At 37.7% G+C, this 20700-nt stretch overlaps 1 protein-coding gene across 4 annotated transcripts in view; it reads right to left on the reverse strand.

Annotated features, from left to right (window-relative positions):
• The window catches only part of LOC115438416 (uncharacterized), a 24313-nt gene continuing 3613 nt past the window's right edge, over window positions 1-20700 (reverse strand). The window contains exons 1-8 of one of the 4 annotated variants that reach the window (XM_030162029.1): window positions 18954-19092; window positions 16175-16964; window positions 13788-16066; window positions 11200-11892; window positions 8355-8404; window positions 6599-6669; window positions 6199-6513; window positions 1-958 (exon numbers count right to left, since the gene is read on the reverse strand). In XM_030162029.1, the coding sequence (XP_030017889.1) occupies window positions 942-958; window positions 6199-6513; window positions 6599-6669; window positions 8355-8404; window positions 11200-11892; window positions 13788-16066; window positions 16175-16724 (3975 nt within the window). In that variant the 5' untranslated portion in view covers window positions 16725-16964; window positions 18954-19092 and the 3' untranslated portion in view covers window positions 1-941. Of the gene's footprint in view, window positions 959-6198; window positions 6514-6598; window positions 6670-8354; window positions 8405-11199; window positions 11893-13787; window positions 16965-18953; window positions 19093-20700 lie in introns of those variants that run through there. The other 3 variants (XM_030162028.1, XM_030162026.1, XM_030162027.1) reach the window with 3 other exon arrangements.

The following is a 20700-nucleotide window of genomic DNA, read 5'->3' on the forward strand; positions in this document are numbered from 1 at the left end:
TTGTGTTGAATCGCACCGCATTGTAATCTGAGTGAATCCTACTGCATCAGCTGTTGTTTCGTTCTTTATATCTTTAATATTTCATTCCCTACGGTGAAATCTTCCTCATAATGTCACCAAATTCACCATCACCTAAACAGTTGACATCTATGGTACCAAGGTTCAGGAGATACAAGTAAAATACCCGCCACAAGATCTGTCACGAAATGTCCACTGATCCATATTGTACAAATATATAAAACAAATTTCCTGTTTGAAGAAAAACATCATTTTTATTTATCACCTGGGTTATGACAGAGCACTGAAATTTAACCCCCGCTTTGATAAATCTACAGTTTCTCTAAAAATTAACTAATACGTGAAATTAAATTCTGTGTGCTCTTTACCTGTAATTATCCCTTATGGCCATAGTGGTCGGGGTTTTATTGTTCTGTGATGATCAAAAGGCTGTTTTAGGTGTTTTCTCACCACATTGGAATAAAAAAATTACAAGGAGACATGCTAACCAATGTTTACGATTGCCAAGTTTAAAGCAGCAATTAACATTATGTGAACAGGAGTAGTAAATTCAACTAAAAAGAAGGTCAGTCAATTCAGGATTTGTTTAAACCAGTTCAAATGTTGGACTTAAAAATCCAACTTGGACTTAAAAGTGAGAACTTTTATCTTAGCAGCCATAACCGTCATTTCAGGATTTTTACACTTTAAAAAGATTTTCAAGACAAACATTTGAGCTGGTTTAATAAGTTTAATAAGACGTCCCCAGTGGGAGATGAGGTAAAGCTTCTTGTTTGGGTGAATGTTCACTTTACAGCATTTACCTAAAAGAAGACTTTAAAAGAACAATAACATAATAAATAAATAAGACAAAACAGAGTGTTTTCTCTCCTGGCCTGTGGACTGAAGTTTTTTTTTTTTCCTGCTGTCATCTTCTCAGCTGTTCAGTCCTTTTGTGCTTCTGCAAAACACAAGAGATTTGGTAAATATCTACAACATTATCAAACAACACACTGATAATAACAGATCAGATGAGTAGATCCTAAAATGGGCTCAAAATCTGAATCATTCATTCATTCATTCATTCAGGCTTTATTAAGGACACAAAAACTAGGTCCATAGGATTAGATAAGAACATACACAATAAAAAAAAAAAGAAAAGAAAAGAAATAGCATAAATCCATATGTTACTAAACATAACATAAAGGCTCGATCACCAGTGAGACCACATTTTAGATGTAAACCATACAGAACTAATCTTGGGACAGACCATGGCTTGTACAACTGAGTTAGATCATTTTGTAACTCTGCACATGAATGAAGAAATAAAATGTAGCAGCCGCACAGCATCAAACAACACTATCCACAAACATCTGACTTGCACTATAACTGTGTTTTTCAACCTTGAGGTTGGGACCCCACATGGGGTCACCTGAAATTCAAACGGGATCACCTGAAATTTCTAGTAATTGATAAAAATAATTAAAATAACTTCCTAATAAAAAATATATGGTGAGTTGAGAGAGACAATCACAATCCATAAGAGACATGACAAACTGTGAAGCTGAAACTGAAGCACTGTGGTTCTGTTTATCTGTCAAATGTTCATTGTTGTCGGTTTCAGATGCTGCAGCTCTTTCATAATTCATATTCATTTTGAATAGCACGTGTATGTGAAAACTTTTGCTGGTGGACAGACGTGACATTACCCATGATGCTCTGGTCAGTACCAGTACTTTATTAGGAATAAACTTATATACTTACTATTGCTAATTCTCCTCTTATTCATAAATGTTAGTATTGTGGATCTAAAACAATAACAGCTGACACAAAAACACAAAATGTGGCAGTGGACGGATGTGACATGGTTGTTACAGATCCCATCATACTGATGCTCGGCAGCCATGTCACTGTTTCCATAAATGATCCCTGTGCAAAAACTAGGATCATAATTATTTATTGTATAGTTTATCATCATACTAAAGAGTAAATAACAATATAGAATAGTTATTTCTTTATAAAAATGCTAATTATTAGAAAACTGTTGATTTAAAAAGTGACATGTGACATTCTTAATGTATGTATTGACGTAACATAAGCAGGATGGATCAGCACCATACTCCATATTGCAACCTGTAAAAATAAAACATGTGATATGTAGTAGATAATGTAAGAAAAATTGGGGAATCTAAAAGAATAGAATATTTGTTTTTCAGGTAAATTCAGTTCAAATATAACTTGGCCATTTGTGACATGAAAATATAGCATTAATTGTGATGAAATTGGACATTCTTGACCTGAAAACATAGTTCATATGACCATCAACATGTTGCAACAGAACTGAAATCCTGTAAATTTGGATAACTTGCATTTACCAACACAAAGTTCCTTTGGGGATTCACTTATATTGATTTCTTATGCACAAAGACAGAAATAAGACCTCTAAGCAAATTTTAGCCGAATCATGATGTAACTCTTAACACCATTGTATGTGATGTCATATTCACAGCCGTAATGAGAGCAGACATTTAAAAGGTGCTGCAGGCCTGATTATTAATGGGTAAAGACATGAAATATGCAGCTACATAAATATAAGATTTTTGTTCACAATATACAAAACATTTACAGTTGTGACTGAAATGTAACAATAATAATGCGATGCTTTTCGAAGTACCACTGAATCCATTATTCATTCATGCCACAGTCAAGCCATCTCTGATTTAGAAAACTAATAATCTCAAAATAGTAATCTAAATCTCATGATAATAATCCAATAATCTAAACATCCATTGATGGTCATGCAAAAGAACAGCTGTATACGAACGAAAATATGATGTAAAAATAAGAATTAATGTCTATTCTGTGGTTAACATGAACATTCTTAATAAAATTCACTACGTGTTTTTTCAGATTTATTGTTTTTCTACATTGAACCTGAGACCAGGGATGGAGGATGTGTTGAGATCTTTTATTTAAGTACTAATACTACACAGTAAAAGTACAAATACTACATTCCACATTTAAGTATTAAAAGAACCACACTATCAACATGTTATAAATACTGGTTCTTTTTCCCAGTGTTTTACTTGTAAATATATTGGTTTTGGATCCATTTGACTGCTGGATTTATGTGTATTTTAACATTTTACTCCTGCTCTTCATGGTTGAGCTCATTTTCACTACTTTAATCAACAGCAATGCATCATATTTATTTGTTTGGAGCATTACTGTCCTGTGAGAACTACATATCTCTAAGAACTTTTCATGAGCTCAGAAACAGAACAGGCCACTTTTCAGCCTTGTGATGATGTATTATCTTGTGAAACCAAAAGCGTTTCAGTGGAAAAAAAAGAGGCTGATTTTCTCAACTCATAAAGGAACCTTTAAAGCTTCAATAGATAGAAATCAGAACCTCCTGCAGGAATAGACTGATGATGTGGAAAAGTGAAGGCAAACATCATGCTTCCATTGGCACCAATATGGATGTAGAGAAGTCTCATTTCCAGTCAGATCACTTAAGCGGAAAGGTAATTATTAAACTTTTGTTCAGTGATGGAAGAAGGATTGCCTTCAGGAGCTTTAATCCTTCAGTTTATCAGAAAAACCAACACATGTGGAAGTATGTGTGTTTCCCTGGATGGAAAGACAATAAAAATGCAGCACAAAAGCTGTCAGAGAAATGTAGGAAAAAATTAAAATACTCAACTAAAATTACAGAACACTGCTGTTAGAGTTTTAACCACAACATACTCCAGTTCTAAATAGAGATGGGTACTGAATTTGGTACTTTTATTGGTATCGACCGAATTCCATTGATACAACCGAGTATTGATTCACGTCAAGTCAAACAGTACCACATTTCAGCACTTGAATGCATCCTCGCATTGCATGTATCGGGGGGAGAGTGGAAGAGTGTCTACCTGCTTCTGAATATTTTATATAGATGGAGTCATAGAAATGCATTTTTAACTGTTTTTTAATGTTTTAGTTTTTATTAATGTCTGTTTTTTTTATGATAACATCAGCCTGACCAGGGACTACAGGTGGAAATTAGCACTAGTGCTACAACCCGGTACAATACATCTCTCCGTTTTAAGGTTAATGTATATAGTGCATTGTCCCTGTCTAAATAATTAAATTAAAAAAACCGACGAGGTGATGACTACAATATCTGTAAGGCTAAAATGTTAAGTCAGCCACGGCAACACCTCAAACCTGAAGAAACACTTAGTCAAACATAATCTACACCTGAAGGCTGAGGGAATGGACCATATTAGAGAGGCCCAAAGGAGCACAGGCTGTGACTCCCACACCAGGCACCATCACTAGGTTCTCACCTACAGTCAGCATCAGGGGAGAAGAAGTGGCGTCAAAAAAAAAAAAAGTCAATGTGGAGCCGGCTGAGCTCTTGGCAGAAAAAGTAGGTATGTTGGTGTTCCTGAAAAACAACTGCTGAACATGTGCAGTTCATGCTAGAGGGAGTGGTTTGTTTTAGTTTGTAATGCTTGAGTTCAGTGGTTCCCAACCTTTTTTGTCTCGTGACTCCAGTTTAACATCACAAATTTCTGGTGACCCCAGACATTCAAAATGGAGACATTGTTTTGCTAAAATTAATTTGTTTTTGATCATGTAATAGTTTGCTATACTATGTTGCAAATAACGTTAATTTTAGATGACATTTAGTCTATATAATGTATATTATTATGGACGGAGGCAGAAAAGCCAGGTGTAGATTACTGCACAAAGTGAAAATGTAATTTTCCTTGGACAGGATATGTACAGTCAGTCCAGCTTGGATTTACAAGGCTGACAATTAAAACTGAACAAACAAGAACTCAAACTATGAATTATGAAAGAGCTGCAGCATCTGAAACCGACCACAATGAACATTTGACAGATAAACAGTAACACAGTGCTTCAGTTTCAGCTTCAATTTGTCATGTCTCTTATATATTGTGATTGTCTCTGTCAACTCACCATATATTTTTTATTAGTATGTTTTTTTTTTTGTTTTGTTTTGTTTTTTAATCAATTACTGGAAATTTCCATTTGAATTCCAGGCGACCCCACAGTTGAAAAACACTGCTTTAGTTTGAAAAATGTTATATAAGTTATTTGCCCTCACCCACATACACTTTTCTCAAGTTTTCTCAAGTTTTATGTTATATTATTTCATTTGTGATGTTGAGAAATAAATATTTACATAAATACATTTTTTTAATGACAAAATGACTTTAATCACCACACATACACACAAAAAGTACCAAAAACAGGTACCATTGTATATCAGTACCGGTTCCAAGGAACCGAGTATCGGTTTAAATGTGAAAGGTACCCATCCCTAGTTCTAAAGTCTTTACACTGTCTGGAGTAAACAGGTCAAATCAGTGGAACCCAGTGGAAACAGAGTGTAAATGTAAATTTTTACATCCTGCTTGAAAGCTCTAAAATTTAAATCCTACAGTTCTCTTAATGATCTGGAATCTGTGATTATTATATTAATCTCTTATTTCTATTTTATTTAGATTCTTTTTTTCAAAGTTTCAATATTTCTGTCTTTTATGGTCCAAGTACTTTGCTTTTGTTTCATGAAAATGTTTATTTTTTGTGTAAACAAGCACTGAATTACGTTTGTGTATGAAATGCATGATATTTTGTTTTTTTCAGTATTTATTATACAGTATACTCATGCCCAAAAGTTTTGTTTTTGGAAAATTTGGTGCCTTATTCTTTTAATTTTTTTTTTTTATTTCCACATGTGTGGTACATTGAAGACCATTTAGAAGTATTATATAGGTTTCAAAGACATGACAAATACATTTTTACCAGAGAATCCATTTGTGTCATTCCTAAAACCTTTGGCCCATGAGTGTATGCTGTATTTCTATTATACTGCTGTTATTTTTATACTACATATTGCTCTTTATCTTTTTCTATTATAATGCTGTATTTTATTATACTGCTGTTATTTTTATACTACATATTGCTCTTTACCTTTTTCTTTTATTACAGTAATTACTTCTTGCTTTTTGTTGCTTAAAGTTGTAAATTCCCCTGTTGTGGAGCTGAGAGAGGCTTATCTTACCTTATTTTACATAACCTTGCCTTGGCTAAAGTAAATACTGTCACCTGTCGAACAACCACTCGGTATCTACAGAGAACCTTGGATGACAGTTTCGTTCGTCTGTCATTGATACTGACCTGTCAGGGCCTCGCTGTGCTGCTGGAGCTGGCTGGTGAAAAAACGTTCGCGCTGGGACACCTGCTCGTCCCAGGCCTCCAGGATCCGTTGCCTCTCTCCAGGCTCCAGGGTCAGAGTGTCCGGGTGGGCGTCCTCGATGTGCACCTTCACCCCCTCCAGGCTGTGTTGGTACTGCAGCTCCCCACACACCATGCACACCAGAAGTTGGTTCAGTGGATCGTAGTCCATGAGGTAGTGGTTCCTCCACACGTCGTCCGTGGCGGGACCTTCCTCGCCGTTATGACTCTCGTACTCAAACACGAGATCGGACTCATCTGTGGAGACGGCAAAAGCCCATTCAATCCTCTTTGAACGTTCCTATTCGGATCATTGCGTGATTAAAGTGTAAAGTTTCATTACCTTCTAATGGTGCTGCGTAATTTGGGTAGGAACAGGATCCTGTCTCTGTATCTGTATCTGCTGAGCTACTACTGTAAAAGAGAGACACATTTATTACTATGATATACTAAAATGACAATATCAACTCCAAACAAGTGGTGCCAGGCAAAACAAACCCTACCCCTCGCACATATTTCATCCATTATAAGTAAATGGGAAGATTTTCAAAATTCCTAAAAATTTTAACTTTGACCTACTGTTCCCAAAATGTAATGAGATCTATTCTGGGTCACTGGTAATCTATAAAATCAATTTAGTATGAATTCAACCGATAGTTTTTCTGCTACAGACATAAAATTTCACCCATTATAATTAAATTGGAAAAAAAAGAATAAAAGAATTCATAGAAAAAATGTAAACTTTGACCTATTTTTCCCAAGGCAAGGCAGATTTATTTGTATAGCACAATTCATACACAGGGCAATTCACAGTGCTTTACAAAAATGGAAAAGAGACAGGTTAAAAACACACAATTACAATTAAAACATAATAAAACATAAATAATAATCAATTAAAACAAAGTAAAAGAGGAGAGTGCAGATAGAACCCTTTCAGTTGTTCTATGCCCAGTTGAACAGAGCTGTTTTCAGTCTGGACTTAAACATTGTCACAGTAGAGGCCTGTCTCACGTCATCAGGAAGACTGTTCCAGAGTTTAGCTGCATGGAACTGAAACGCAGCTTCACCGTGTTTAGTCCTGACTCTGGGCACCAGCAAAAGACCAGTCCCTGAGGTTCTCAGGGTCCAAGATGGTTCATATGGAACCAACATGTCACAGATGTACTTTGGTGCTTGACCATGGAGAGACTTATAAACAAGGAGAGCTGCTTTTAAGTCTATTCTCTGAGCCACAGGAAGCCAGTGCAGAGATCTGAGCACAGGACTAATATGGTCGTACTTCCTGGTTCTAGTCTGGACTCGAGCAGCAGCGTTCTGGATGTACTGCAGCTGTCTTACAGCTGGTTTAGAGAGTTCAGTGAGAAGGCCGTTACAGTAGCCTAACCTGCTAGAGATAAATGCGTGGATAAGTCTGTCTAAGTCTGGTTTAGACAGTAAACCTTTGATTCTGGCAATGTTTTTGAGATGGTAAAAGGCTGATGATATAATTGATTTAATGTGGCTGTTAAAGTTTAGGTCTGAGTCCATTATTACCCCTAGATTTCTAACCTAGTTTTTAGCTTTTAGAGTAACAGATTCCAGATGACTTCAGACACTTTCTCTGGGTTTTTGTGCACCAAAGACAATGACTTCAGTCTTGTCTGAATTTAGCTGGAGAAAGTTGTTTTGCATCCACACAGTGATCTGATGGAGGCAGTCACAGAGTGAGTCCACAGGCCCATGTTCACCTGCTGTCAGTGAGATGTAAATCTGAGTGTAATGACATGTATTCTGGGTCACTGGTAATCTATAAACCAAATGTGGTATGAATTCACCCAATAATTTTGCTGCTACAGACATTTGAAATTTCACCCAGTATATGAGGGAAAAACTATTTTAAAAAATTCATTTAAAAATTGTAACTTTGACCTACTTTTCCCAAAAGGTAATGAGATCTATTCTGGGTCACTGGCAATCTATAAACCCAGTTTGGTATGAATTCAACCAATAGTTTTGCTGCTAGAGTGTAAACAAACAAAGAAACAAAGAAACAAACTGAACCAAAAACAATACCCCTTACTTCTCCTTCAGGGGTGAGGTAATAAGAGTATGATACTTACTTAATTAAGTTCTCTGACTCCTCAGGAGAGTTCGACCACTGACTTGTTTCCTACAGACAAAGAGAGAAATAGAAAAGAGTTAAAAGTGTTTTAATTGTATACTGAACTTAAATTGGGGTACACTTCTTTACCCAAATAAAATGTAATGCTAAAAATTAAACACAGCTAAGAACATTTGCTAAGCGCAGACTAAAATATGGAAAACAGGAGCAAATAATTATTGCTCATTTTATTCAACATGGTGAGTGTCTTCTATGTAGCTACAACTAAACTACAGGGTCCGATCAAGCGAAAGTGAACATCAACATGAAAAAGTAAATTTGTACACATCATTTTTTATCAAGTAGGCTCATTTTTTAGCTAAAGATCTGTATTTTATGGAACTTCTATCCTTTTTAAAATAACACTTGTAGAAAAAAAGTTACAACCAAGTTTATCAATTGTACTTTTTACACCATAGCCATAGCTCAAATTTGAGGCTAAAAATCATATCTAAAAATTTTGAAAATGTATCCAGTCTGTGGATTATATAGATAATTGTTGAGTTTCAAGAATTAGATTTTCATTATTTGGTGAATATTATTGATAATTATGAGTTTGAATATTTGAGAGTTGCTTAAAAGGCCCTGTCCACATGTTACCATTTTCAAATTACTTATAATTCAGATATTTGAGTCAAACTATCAGAAAGTAATGATCTTATGATACATTTTGGGTGATGCACACAATGGTAGAGTCATCCATGTGTTACTGTGGCAGCCTGTCCACGTATTTCCACATTTTCATGTCAATAAAACTTAGACTTTTCAATATTTTACTCCAAAATTTATTTTCAGCATAGTTGAACATAATATCTACAAGGTTTTGTCCTACTTGATATCAATTTCTGTCGAGAATTGCATGTTTTGAATGTTTGTGTAAAGCTTACAAAAATTATGTCTGTTTCAAGTCCACGTGTTACTGAGCAGTAATTTGACATTTTTCGCCTAAAAAATTTAACTCCCAAAATTCCGTTACACATAATGTTAAAGTCCTTACAAATACCTACTCAAATATGTATAACACATGCATAGAAGTTACTCTGATTACATGACAGAGACTACTGAACACTAAATGTGTCCACGTGTTACAGCTCGATTGGACTCTACGGTGAAATAGAAATGAGTCCATATGATAAAGACTAAAGTGAAATTCATCAGAGATTCACATGCAATCACTAAATATTCTAGAACTAAAAGGCTTGTTTGAAAATGGTAAACTACTCTGAAAACACATTACACAACAGCGTTCCATGGGACTGATCTGAAGAAATATGTATCATAGTCAGCAGCAAGGCGCAAATCATTTCTTGATCCCATTTAAGCGAGGGTTGTGAATTACAGATGTGATGTCTGTTCATCTGAAAGACAATTTTGCAAGTCAAGAAGACCTTCTCTTAAAAACCCCACTCAGGGGGGTCTACTACCATCTATGGACCTCTGATCAGTTAGAACAACAGTGGAGGACGTCTCCATGAATTGGCCATGCTTGTAATTTAAGCGAATGACCTCAACAAAGACAGAGGTCATGTGAGAATCAGCACTGTGTTAATCAACATCTAATAGTTTTTGTTTTGTCTGCACGTTTACTCTGCCTATTTCTTGGTCGAGGACTATGATCAGTGAACATAAATGAAAATGCTTTGGGTGTTGTGATTTAACACACAGTGGTCATGACTACACACTGAAGTCCATCCAACATGACCAGACTTGCAGTCACTCTTTTGATACTTTTTCAGTCATTGTTAAAAAAAAATGATGCGACACATGCTGAGATAATGTCCTTTTGCTGTTGGTGACATGCATCATGTGAAACAAAAGATTGAAACATGAGTAACTGATGGCATATTTCCAACAGGATCAAGTATATCATCAATTATACATGAAATCTAGATTTATGACCAAGTGACTATTCGCACCAAATGTTGCATTATTTTTTTGTTATGGGACTGCATCTAAAAATGATTTGTCTCCCACCATTTACTACTGTGCATATTTTTCCCCAAACAAAGTCCCACGGAGAGACAGGACTTCCAAGAAACATAAATATTTCATAAGTGATTCGTTGGACATAAAATTTGCATATTCCAGGAAACTCTAAATCACCACAAGGAATAACTTCAACATAACTCATACAGGTGTACAGATGTAGTGAAAGACATCGTCTAAACTCTAATGGGAAAAACTCTGTCATATCTACAGTCACTGCTTAATATTCACAATATAAATTGTTCTCTGTGTTCTAGAAGCTTCATCAGTCTCCTCAAACCCAAAGCCTGCACCTCCTTCTCTTTTCAGTTTTCAGACTTTACAGCTGAGCTCTTTCATTCCACCTTCCTCCTTCAAAAACTATACAACCATTACTACAGGATCATTACGTTTGCTTTTATTCTTTCGTTTTTTTAATGCATGTCCCCCTATATAGTGTATCTGTTTCTTTTAGTACTGTATGACATCTAAAACTGCATTATCTGTTATTATATTCTCACTGCCAATAACTACTCCTTTTAAAAATATATCGCTATAAATACTGTAAATAATAAACTCTTTTAGTGCTATTACGACTTGTTATGTGACTTTATAACTTGTTTCTTTGTTTTATTTTGGGGTTTTTTCTGTTTTATCCGCCTACTATGCTGCTTCTATATTAACCTACCTGGTAAAATAAAGGTTAAATAAATAAATTTTAAAAAAAACCATGTACACATCAAATTTGATTTCATGAGGATGTTAAATCGTGATGATTCATTCATTCATGAGTTATGAGTTGCTGTGTAATCAGTCTTTCACTCTGTTTTTTTCTGTACCTGTGCTGGTTCTTCCTGTGAAGGCAGGATGGGCCTCCAGCTGTCGGACGTTCTCTTCGAGGTGAAGCCCTTCACCTGGATGGCCTTCCTCGCTCTCTGCTCCTTCTTCTTTATCCTCCAGTATTCCCTCTTCCTCTTCAGAAAGTCCTCCTCAGACTCCCCTGGGATGGGCTTTGGAGGAACCATGGTGCTTACGGGTACATGCTTGGTGGGAGACGGCAGCGTTTGTGTAGCGTTCTGAGTTTGAACACAAGGGATTTTTATGGGACTGAGGGTGGACGTTTGACAAGGAGGCTCGATGGGCTGCAGGTTGATGCTGGACAGCGGGTTTTCCGGGGGCTTCAGCATAGGGAGGGAGGGGGCTAAGTCTATGTTTTGCGACACTGGCATGGTGTCTTGTTGGTTGTTTACTAGCAGCATTTGGTCAACCCTCCAGTTTGTTTGAATTTCAGGAGATTCCACAGGATCAGTTTGCGAAGGTCCGAAGCTGACGTTCTGCTCTCTGCTGGGGACGGGGAGTTTGACCTGCAGCATGTCGGGCTGCTGGGCGGTGGAGGTGGTGGTGCTGACGACCAGGATGGAGGGGATACTGGTCACTGCAGTCACAGAGGAGATGGAAGGTTTGGGCAGGAGGGCTGGTTTTACCGCAGGACTCGCACCTTTGGGAGAGTTGCTGAGACCAAACCCTGCAGACTGAGAGACAAACACCTTTGATTGACAATGAAATGTGGTGATCAGAGTTACAATAGTCTTAAAAATGTCAGGTTTTATTATAATTTAGCCTTTTGTTTTGGTCTTCGATTGTTTTACAAGTGCAGAGGTACTTTTAGTTTTATTTCTAGTATGTGTTGTTGACTAATTTTAGTTTAATTTTTATTTACAGTAATGGTCCATAGTCTTTTTTAGACTTTTTTCCACGTATTTCCTGGATTCACTGAGGAACAATTATATATATATTTTTTTTAAGTTTCAAAGATTTTTATTGGAAAATAATAACAGTGAATGGAAGGACTTGATTTATGTTGCTTCCAAAACTTTTGGCCAAAACTGTAGTTTTAGATTTTCAGGTATTATGAGGAAAAACCTTTGATTTACAGAACATGACAAAAGCAGAATGAATTAATATATCACATTAAACATGATTTCCAAGAGTATTATCTATTAAACTGTGCAAATCAATTCTATTATTGTAGGAAAACTATTAATAGTGTGTGACACATGAGGTTAAAAAGCAAAAAGAATTTAAAAAAAAAATACATAAAGTAACAGTCAAAAATCTGTTTCTCATCAAGAATGGGCCTGCATGAAATGGAACTAAAAAAGGCAAACAAACATAAAATATAGAAAATAGCAGAAAAGGCCTGTGGCACTCTAATACGAAAAAAATCCCGCATCTGCCTTAGGCCAGTGTGTTTCAGCTATTTTTCTGGTATGTCCTGAACCATTAACAATGAAAATGAGACAGATTTTAACGTGCAACTTTACTCCATTTCAGTTTGCCTTATTTTTTTATTAACTGCATTGACCCTGATAAACAGTGACCCTTTTAAAATATACTGCATGTTCCTGTTGAGCTCTAAGTGGACCCCATATAGTCACACTTCCCTCTAGTTTTGCTGTTCAAGTGTCAAATACCAGAAAGAAGTTCACTGTGTCATGATCCAGCTCCTGTGGACACTGGGTTTACCCACACAGCTAAATCTGAACATTTATTACCAGTACCGACTAGTATTAACAATAAAACAAACATAATAATAATAATAATAATGTCTGTGTTTCTGTTTTACTAGAAACACAGTGCCAGTGCAAGAGTGACATTTGTATTTATTCATTTTGATATTTTCATTTTAATTTCCTCTTAGGCACAGTTCATTTTTAAAGTATGTCGGTTTGTTGACCTAAGGTTCGTGAAGATGTTTTTGATAATGGGTTGTTTAAGTTACGTTTTTTGTAATGTGCAGTATTTGCCAGTGGCAAAAAGGTCAGAAAAAATACGGGGTGATATTCAAAAAACTCCCAAATGGAACTATTGTTATCTGACTTTCACTATTATGATAAAAGACATACACACATTAGCAATATAGGTGTTTAGTCTTAAACTATCTCTACATAATTTTAGTTTATTTAGGTTATTTTACTACCACTTGATACCTTTTTCTTCATTTTCATTTTTCATTTCAGATAAATGTTTCTGGGGGGTTTTCTCCACGCCTTCTCTTCTGTCATTTGTTATGTGATGATCATAACTTTGATTGAGAGATCATGTTAAAAAAAAACACAAATATAAAATGTGTCATGGCGTTTCATTATCTTTAGTAGTTCTATAGCTAACATGATGTTTATTTGTTTTTTGTATAAATGCTCACTGTTTTGGAAATTCTGAAATGCAACTTGCAAGGTCATATTTGCATAAAAAATACTCATGTGCATCATGCGTTAAAATATCCAAACATTCATTAAAAAAATAAAAGATATTTTTTTTAGTTGATGATTTATTGTTCTAGTTTTAGTTTTCGCAACTAGGTTTTTATGGACTATAATGACCCTGAATGGATCAAATTCAAAGTGATTGTCATGTGATACTGCACCTGGACGTTCCCTCTGAGGTTCCCCTCCAGTCGGTTCTTCTGCCGGGCCTTTAACCTGGCCCTCTGCTGCCTCTTCATCAGCTTCCAGTACTCCCTTTTCTTCTGCAGGCTGTTCATCCCACTATGTTCCATTACCACTCTGTACTGTCCTCCTGCTTCACACGGATGCTGGTGTGCTTCGGTGGGAAGATGATGTAGCTTTGGTGGCTCCGGTGCACTGCAGTTCTGATGGTTCTGATAGCCTTGTTTTCTAGAGCGAAGCCTGTGGGTTCTGTGAGGTGAAGACGGGGGGGATGGTGTTTGGGGTGGGTTATCTGAGGTGGGCAGTGGGGTGACTGTATCAGGGGTAGGAAGAGGAGGTGGTGTCTCTGTTAGGGGTGAGTCTTTGAGATGCAAGCTTGGTGGACTTTCTTGTACCAGTGTCTGTTCCTGCCAGCTTTTTATCTGTAGTGTCAAATCTGCATCGTGCTTCTCATAACAGATCTGAGGTACATCTGGGCCCGTGTCATGCTCCTCACTCGTTTCTATTTTAAACTCAGTCTGCTCAGTTTGACACCCGGTCACGGTACTGAGTGATTCCTCTAACAGCTTCTTCATAGAGGCCACAGCGAGTAGTGTTGTGGCTTGGCTGTCTGGATTCAGAGCTGGGTCAGGCTCTGGCTGAGGCGCTGGAGGTGGTGTTTGGGAGATTGGGGGTTTGATATCTGGACAGATGGCTTGGTCTGGTTGAGAATTTAGGTCAACTGCTGGCATAGACTCACTCTCTTGTTTTATCTCATTTGCATGTGGCAGATCAGGCTCTCTGCTGTCAGGGAGACTCTGAGCGTTTCCTGTGTGGTTTACAGACCTCCTGCTCGGTGGTACAGCAGCAGCACTTGCAAGTCTGTGCACCTTCCTTCTCTGCAAGACGGCGTTAGCTCTCGCCTGTAAGATCCCCTGCTTCAGCCGAGCAGCTCGAGCCGCCCTCTGCTCCCGCTTCTTCACCCTCCAGTACTCCCTCTTCTTGGCCATCCTCTCCTCCTCTGTTAACCCTGGATCCATACAGGCCGTCGACAGCGACAGGGTGCGGCTAGAAACGGCCATTTTCATGACACAGCCTCCAAGGTTTGACCCCATCGCTGGATCCCTGGAGCCAGGGTTTTGTGGTTTTTGGGGATGTGTAAGTGTGAGGTGTGATCCGACCGTTCTAATGGACAAGGAATGTGAATTACTAGCGGTTTCAACTTGAGTTCTTGGTTTGATTGACACAAGTCTTGGGGGTTTGTGGGCTGACTGTCCAGTGAGTGGAAGAGAGACTTTCACCTGAGCTGGGTGAAATGGAGGAGGTGGTGGGTTTACTCTTATGGCTACATCACCTCTGTGTTTGATATCAGGGTGATCGATGGGGGTATTATTAGAAACTCCATGTACTTCCTCTTCCCTTCTATTATGATCTAATGGAATGTTACTGGTTACCGTTCCGTCCTCTTTGATGAACCCTCCAATTGTCTCTGATGCGTGGCTGAGTGTGCTTGCTCCAGACTGCATCATCGCTCTGGCCCTCCTCATCTCTTCCAGAATTTTCTGGTAACGTTTCACTCTTCGCATCATAGAGTCCTTCTCCTTCAACCGAGCCTTCATCTCTGTTGACAGCTTAGCTCGCTGCTCGCGCTTTTTGAGCCGCCAATACTCTCGCCGTTTGGCAATTATCTGCTCTGGAGTGTCATTTGGGTCGATTCTGGGGATGTTTCTGCTACTGTAGATGAAAGCAAGTGATGGAGATTTCACTCTTATGTTTCTTTGATTCATGAAATTCTTCTGGGCTTCAATTAACCTCTGTCGTGGAGTTTTACATCGTGTTATCCCTCGGGTAACACTAGAAAGGTGACTTGAAAACCTTCTCAATGGTTCCACGGGTTTTCTCTCGTTTATAGTGTTAGGTTTGATGGCTGTGTATGCAGTCTTGAACCCATGCTGATTCTGTACTCTCACATTAAATTGTTGGTTAAGTGTAGCAAAGTTGGTTCCCCCTCTTTTAGTAAATGACGGATGTGGAAGAAGATGAGAAGCCATGCCCTCTGAGTGTTGTGATCTTTGTGCTGTTTGCGTTGACACCTCCATGCCCTGTGCTCTCTCTCTGGCTTTAGCTATTCGAGCTGCAAGCTTCGCTCTCTGCTCCCGCTTTTTGATCCTCCACTGCTCCCTTCGTTTGGCTGCTCTCTCCTCCTCAGACTCCAATGAAACGCCTTTAGCCCTCTGGTTGGTGACCAAGGCACTGTTTGTTCCAATTTGAGGTTCTTCTGTTTTAACAGAAACAGGGCCACATGGAGAAGACACAAGAATCATATTAGTGGTTACATTGGTGGGTGGGAGTTTGGGCTGAATACATACTGGGACTTGAGCCTTACGTTGGAGATTGGGGGCCGAGGCGCTCTGCATAGACACACATGGCTGAGGTGTTGAAATAGCGGAGGTGCTATTGGTAAATCCGGACACTCTAACTGGAGGCACTGAGGAGCTGGTGTTTATCTGGGCTCCACTGTCTGAGGTCATGGTGCTGTTCACCCTCGCTGTTTGGCTATTTACACTAGCTCTGGAACGGCATGACCCTAGAAACTGAGGTGAGACTTTGTTGAGTTCCATCGTCTGGAGCCATTTCTCCTTTTCCGTGGCTTGAAGTGAACCATCTCCCACTTTGCTTCCAGAGACATTAACTTTTTTATCCAAATCATTCTGAAAAGGAGAAGAGGAAGCAGCAGGGGCAGTAAGATGCCGGGCCTTGGACACCCCTCGTCTGTCCTGTATTACCTTTCCTGTCCGTTCTGTTAGTCGGGCCCTCTGCTCCCGCTTTTTATTCCTCCAGTATTCTCTCTTTTGAGCGAGGGTGGTGTCGTCGTACTCCGAGGCGGGCCTGTAGCGATGGGCTGTTGAACCCCCTTTACCCTTTACACTTGGCATACTTTCCGCAGCTTGAACAACCCATCAGTTCTAATCTCAAAGTAGTGGTCAGCTAGTAGTGGTCAGCTCGTCTCCTGTCCAGCTGGTTTAATTCATCCCTGTAATCCAGAGTCTTTTCTCACACGACAAAGTGCCATTAACTCCCATGGTGTCCTCCAATATGATGACAACGTGCCGGGTGTTTTTGCTCCGCTGAGCCACTGCCAAATCTCTCAGTCATCGCATCAGTATGCAGGTACCCTAAGGACAAAGAAATGGCATCTTCAGTTTGAATAAATACATGTGCTGTTATCAAATAAAAGTATAAAAAAGTGTCAGAAAGCAGTCTGGGGTGTTCCCAGAACCTGTTTGGTCACATTCTAACAGAAAACTGAAGACATTTTCATATTCATGTGAATTTTATTTATTTCAATTTGTATTCATATTATCATTGTGGTTTGTTTTTATTTTTTTGTTAATTTGATATTTTTGCAACTTAGTTAAGAAAAAGATAAGGTAAAAACACTTTTTTTTTTTGAAAATAAAAAGCTTCATCCTTGCAGTTTTAAGTAAATTAAAGTTCATTTCTTCTAGTTTTCTTTGGCTACTTAAAAGGACATTACTTTACCAGTGTCAATTTAAGACAACATATGAGCACTATGATATAACAAATATAATCTTATTTATGTGGTGATGTGATTTCTACCCACAAGAAACATCAGTAATTTAGTTTTTGTTTAACCTTTTAGAAGTTTTGCATGTAAAACGATGTTGCAGACACAGCTGATGTGAGGAATGTGCACTATAGTCACAATCATCACATATTCATAAGCTAAATGTGACCCTACAATGTTAAAGATGAGTTCAATCCTGTCCCAGATAGCAGAATCATTATGGCTTAAATCTGGCCCAAAACTGGCATGCCATTTTGGCAAAGTTCTGGGCGGATGTATGGGCCCTAAATGGCCCAAAATTGGCAAGCCAAAATCAAACCAGAAGGAAGCCAAAATTCACCCAAAAGTAATTGTGGACTTCCAAAATATAGCCATAATTGTCCCAGAAAAGCCCCAAATCCCCATAACCCAGCCAAAAAGTAGCCAAAACTGACCCAAAGAGAGGCCAAAATTCACCCAAAATTTGTGTTGATCATGCTTTTAAAATGAAGTGGGTTTTCTTCTGGGTAGAAATTCACGCTCTTTGCGCAGTGTTTTGGCTTTACAGAAATATGCTAAAACACAACCAGAACACATCCATATATGGAATAAGACATTGCTGCTCTTTAGTCAATCTTCTGGTTTGCCATAAACATGCCATACCATCCTTATACTTGATCCCGCTCTTTGCCCAGTGTTTTGGTTAACCAGACATATGCCATAACTCAGCCATATATTGCTGGTGCCTCCATATCTATTATGGATAATCTTAATCATACCATAGTTGAGCCTAAAGGTTTTAATAATGCCAAAAGAAAGCCAAGAATGCCAAATGTATGCCATAATACTGCCAAAATATTTGCTATCTGTGGTGTGAATCAGATTTCAGAGATCATACATTTGCATTTCAGCACGTGTGGTTTGGCAATATTTCATAAAAAAATGGGCTTCAGAAAATTATTCACAAAACATATATACTTAGAATTAGCAAGTGTTTCATTTCCCATTGGTGCTTATTTAAATGCAAATGATAAGACAATGCAATGCAGCTAAACGCCCATCTGCTCCAGTACAACACTGCACACTGTGGGTGATTCCCACGTGAGACTGTAACACATTTAAGGTCGTCTTAATAGTTAAATGAGGCGTTTAAGGTAAAAAAAAAAAAAAAAAAAATGCTATTTCATTACGTCCCTGGTGATATAACCGCAACGAGTAGCTACAACATAGTCAGACACAGGAACCAGGAAGAGGCAAAGTGACACTGTCCCTTTAAACCTGTCCCTTTCTATCACAAATTATATCTGTCGAGAGCCATTTTTATTCTTTATTCTGTGTCTTTTTGATGATAAACGTAGCGGAGAGAGCCATTTTAGAGAAAACACACGGAAACTCAGTGTAGAAATTGGCGTTTTCGGACGTAAATCGTTGGTAAAAGCCGTTGTCTCTCGCAGCGGCACAATGGACAACATCCTCCCCCTGTTGTCCACACGGACTGGCGCCTGTCTGTGTCTGCTGCCTGTCTAAAACAACCCACCAAACACGACCTTTCCCGTCCCTCTCAAACGCGTGGTAGAAAAACATGCATATCCGTTACCTTTTTAGTTACACCTAACTTTCCGGGACAGTTTTTGTGAACGTTTGTGGACAGATATTTGTGCCAGGACACTGCAGCTACTTTCCGTCAGCCAGCCGTGCTCTGAGGCTGCCTTGACAACGATGAAAAGTACCAGGATGTGGGACCTCAACGCGTGCTCAGTTAGTGTGTGTGTGTTGTAGTGTGTGTATATGTGTGTAGTGTGTGTGTTATAGTGTGGACTCAAGACAGTATAGTAACACGCCCCCTCCTCATTCTATTCATCTCAGCCTATTATGCATGGAAATATTAGCAGTGAATACACCCATGACTCACAATATTAAACTGACTGGAAGCTAAACAGGCCAAAAATCATCTGTCATAAACAAATGATTATTATTATTATCTGATCAGCTTTTGTTTGGATTACAGTGCTGCTGTGACATCCTACTGTCTCATACTGTTTCCAGCTTGGAGGAGCTGGTCAAAGGTCTATTGATTTAGTGGGGTGGTGTTTTGGTTTGGTTTGGTTTGGTTTTTTTCCTTTTTTTTTTTTTTTTTTTTTTTTACAGATGACCTAAATTTGTGAGGGTCTGTTCGTTAGCCTCAGGGACTGCTGTTTAAGTTTATTTAAATGTATTCACACATTTATTTGTCCTGTTAAACGTTTTTCATAGCAGATCTATAAAAGTAGGAGGTTAGATCATTTTATGTATTTATGTATGTATGTATTTATTTATTTATTTATTACATTTTCAAGTTTTTTAACATCACAGAGCGAGTATCCATACTATCTCAGGATTAACACTGCTGTTACCATAGTAACAGCATTTATTTATTTATTTATTTATTTATTTATTTATTTATTACATTGTCAAGTTTTTTTTAACATCACAGAGCAATTATCCATACTATCTAAGGATTGAGGCTGTTGTTACCATAGCAACAGTCAGTTACACATTTATTTATTTATTTACTTATTTATTTACACAGCTAGCTAGGAATAAGACCACAGTACCAGTCAGTTGAATCTTTTAGTTATTTATTTTAATGTTTGTTTGGGTTTTTTTTTTTTTTTTTTTTTTAATGTTTTAAATGTATTCACACATTTATATGTCCTGTTAAATGTTGTGATAGCAGATCTATAAAAGTAGGGGGTTAGCTCATTTAACTTATTTATTTATTTATTTATTTATTTATTTATTTGTTTTCAAGTTTTTTTAACATCACAGAGTGATTATCCATAGTATCTCAGGACTAAGGCCGCTGTTACCATAGTAACAGTCAGTTACACATTTATTAATTAATTAATTTATTTATTTATTTCTGTAGCTAGCAAGGAATAAGACCAAAGTAGCAGTCAGTTAAATCTTTTAGTTATTTATTTTCCTGTTTTTAAGCATCCTAAAGTGATTATCCATACTACTAAGATACCTATTACCAGTAAAAGCCCATTTACTTATTCATTCATTCATTCATTCATTCATTCATTCATTTATTTCCAAGTTCTTTAACATCATAGAGTGACTTTTGTTGTTGTTTTTTTAAATCTAATTATTTTCATAGTTTTAAAACATGGAGTGCTTATCCATGCTGGTTTAGGACTAGGACCACTATGAATAGGAATAAAAAGAGGAATGTGACTGAAAATAAGATTTTTCCATCTTTATGGCAACAGACTGCTTGTGATGGAGTACACTTTGAAGTTTACACCATGAAGGAAGTGATTCATGTGCGTTAGCATGGAGAGACTAATGGATTAGTGATA

This window comes from Sphaeramia orbicularis, chromosome 18 (genome assembly GCF_902148855.1).
Source record: "Sphaeramia orbicularis chromosome 18, fSphaOr1.1, whole genome shotgun sequence".
NCBI lineage: Eukaryota > Metazoa > Chordata > Actinopteri > Kurtiformes > Apogonidae > Sphaeramia > Sphaeramia orbicularis.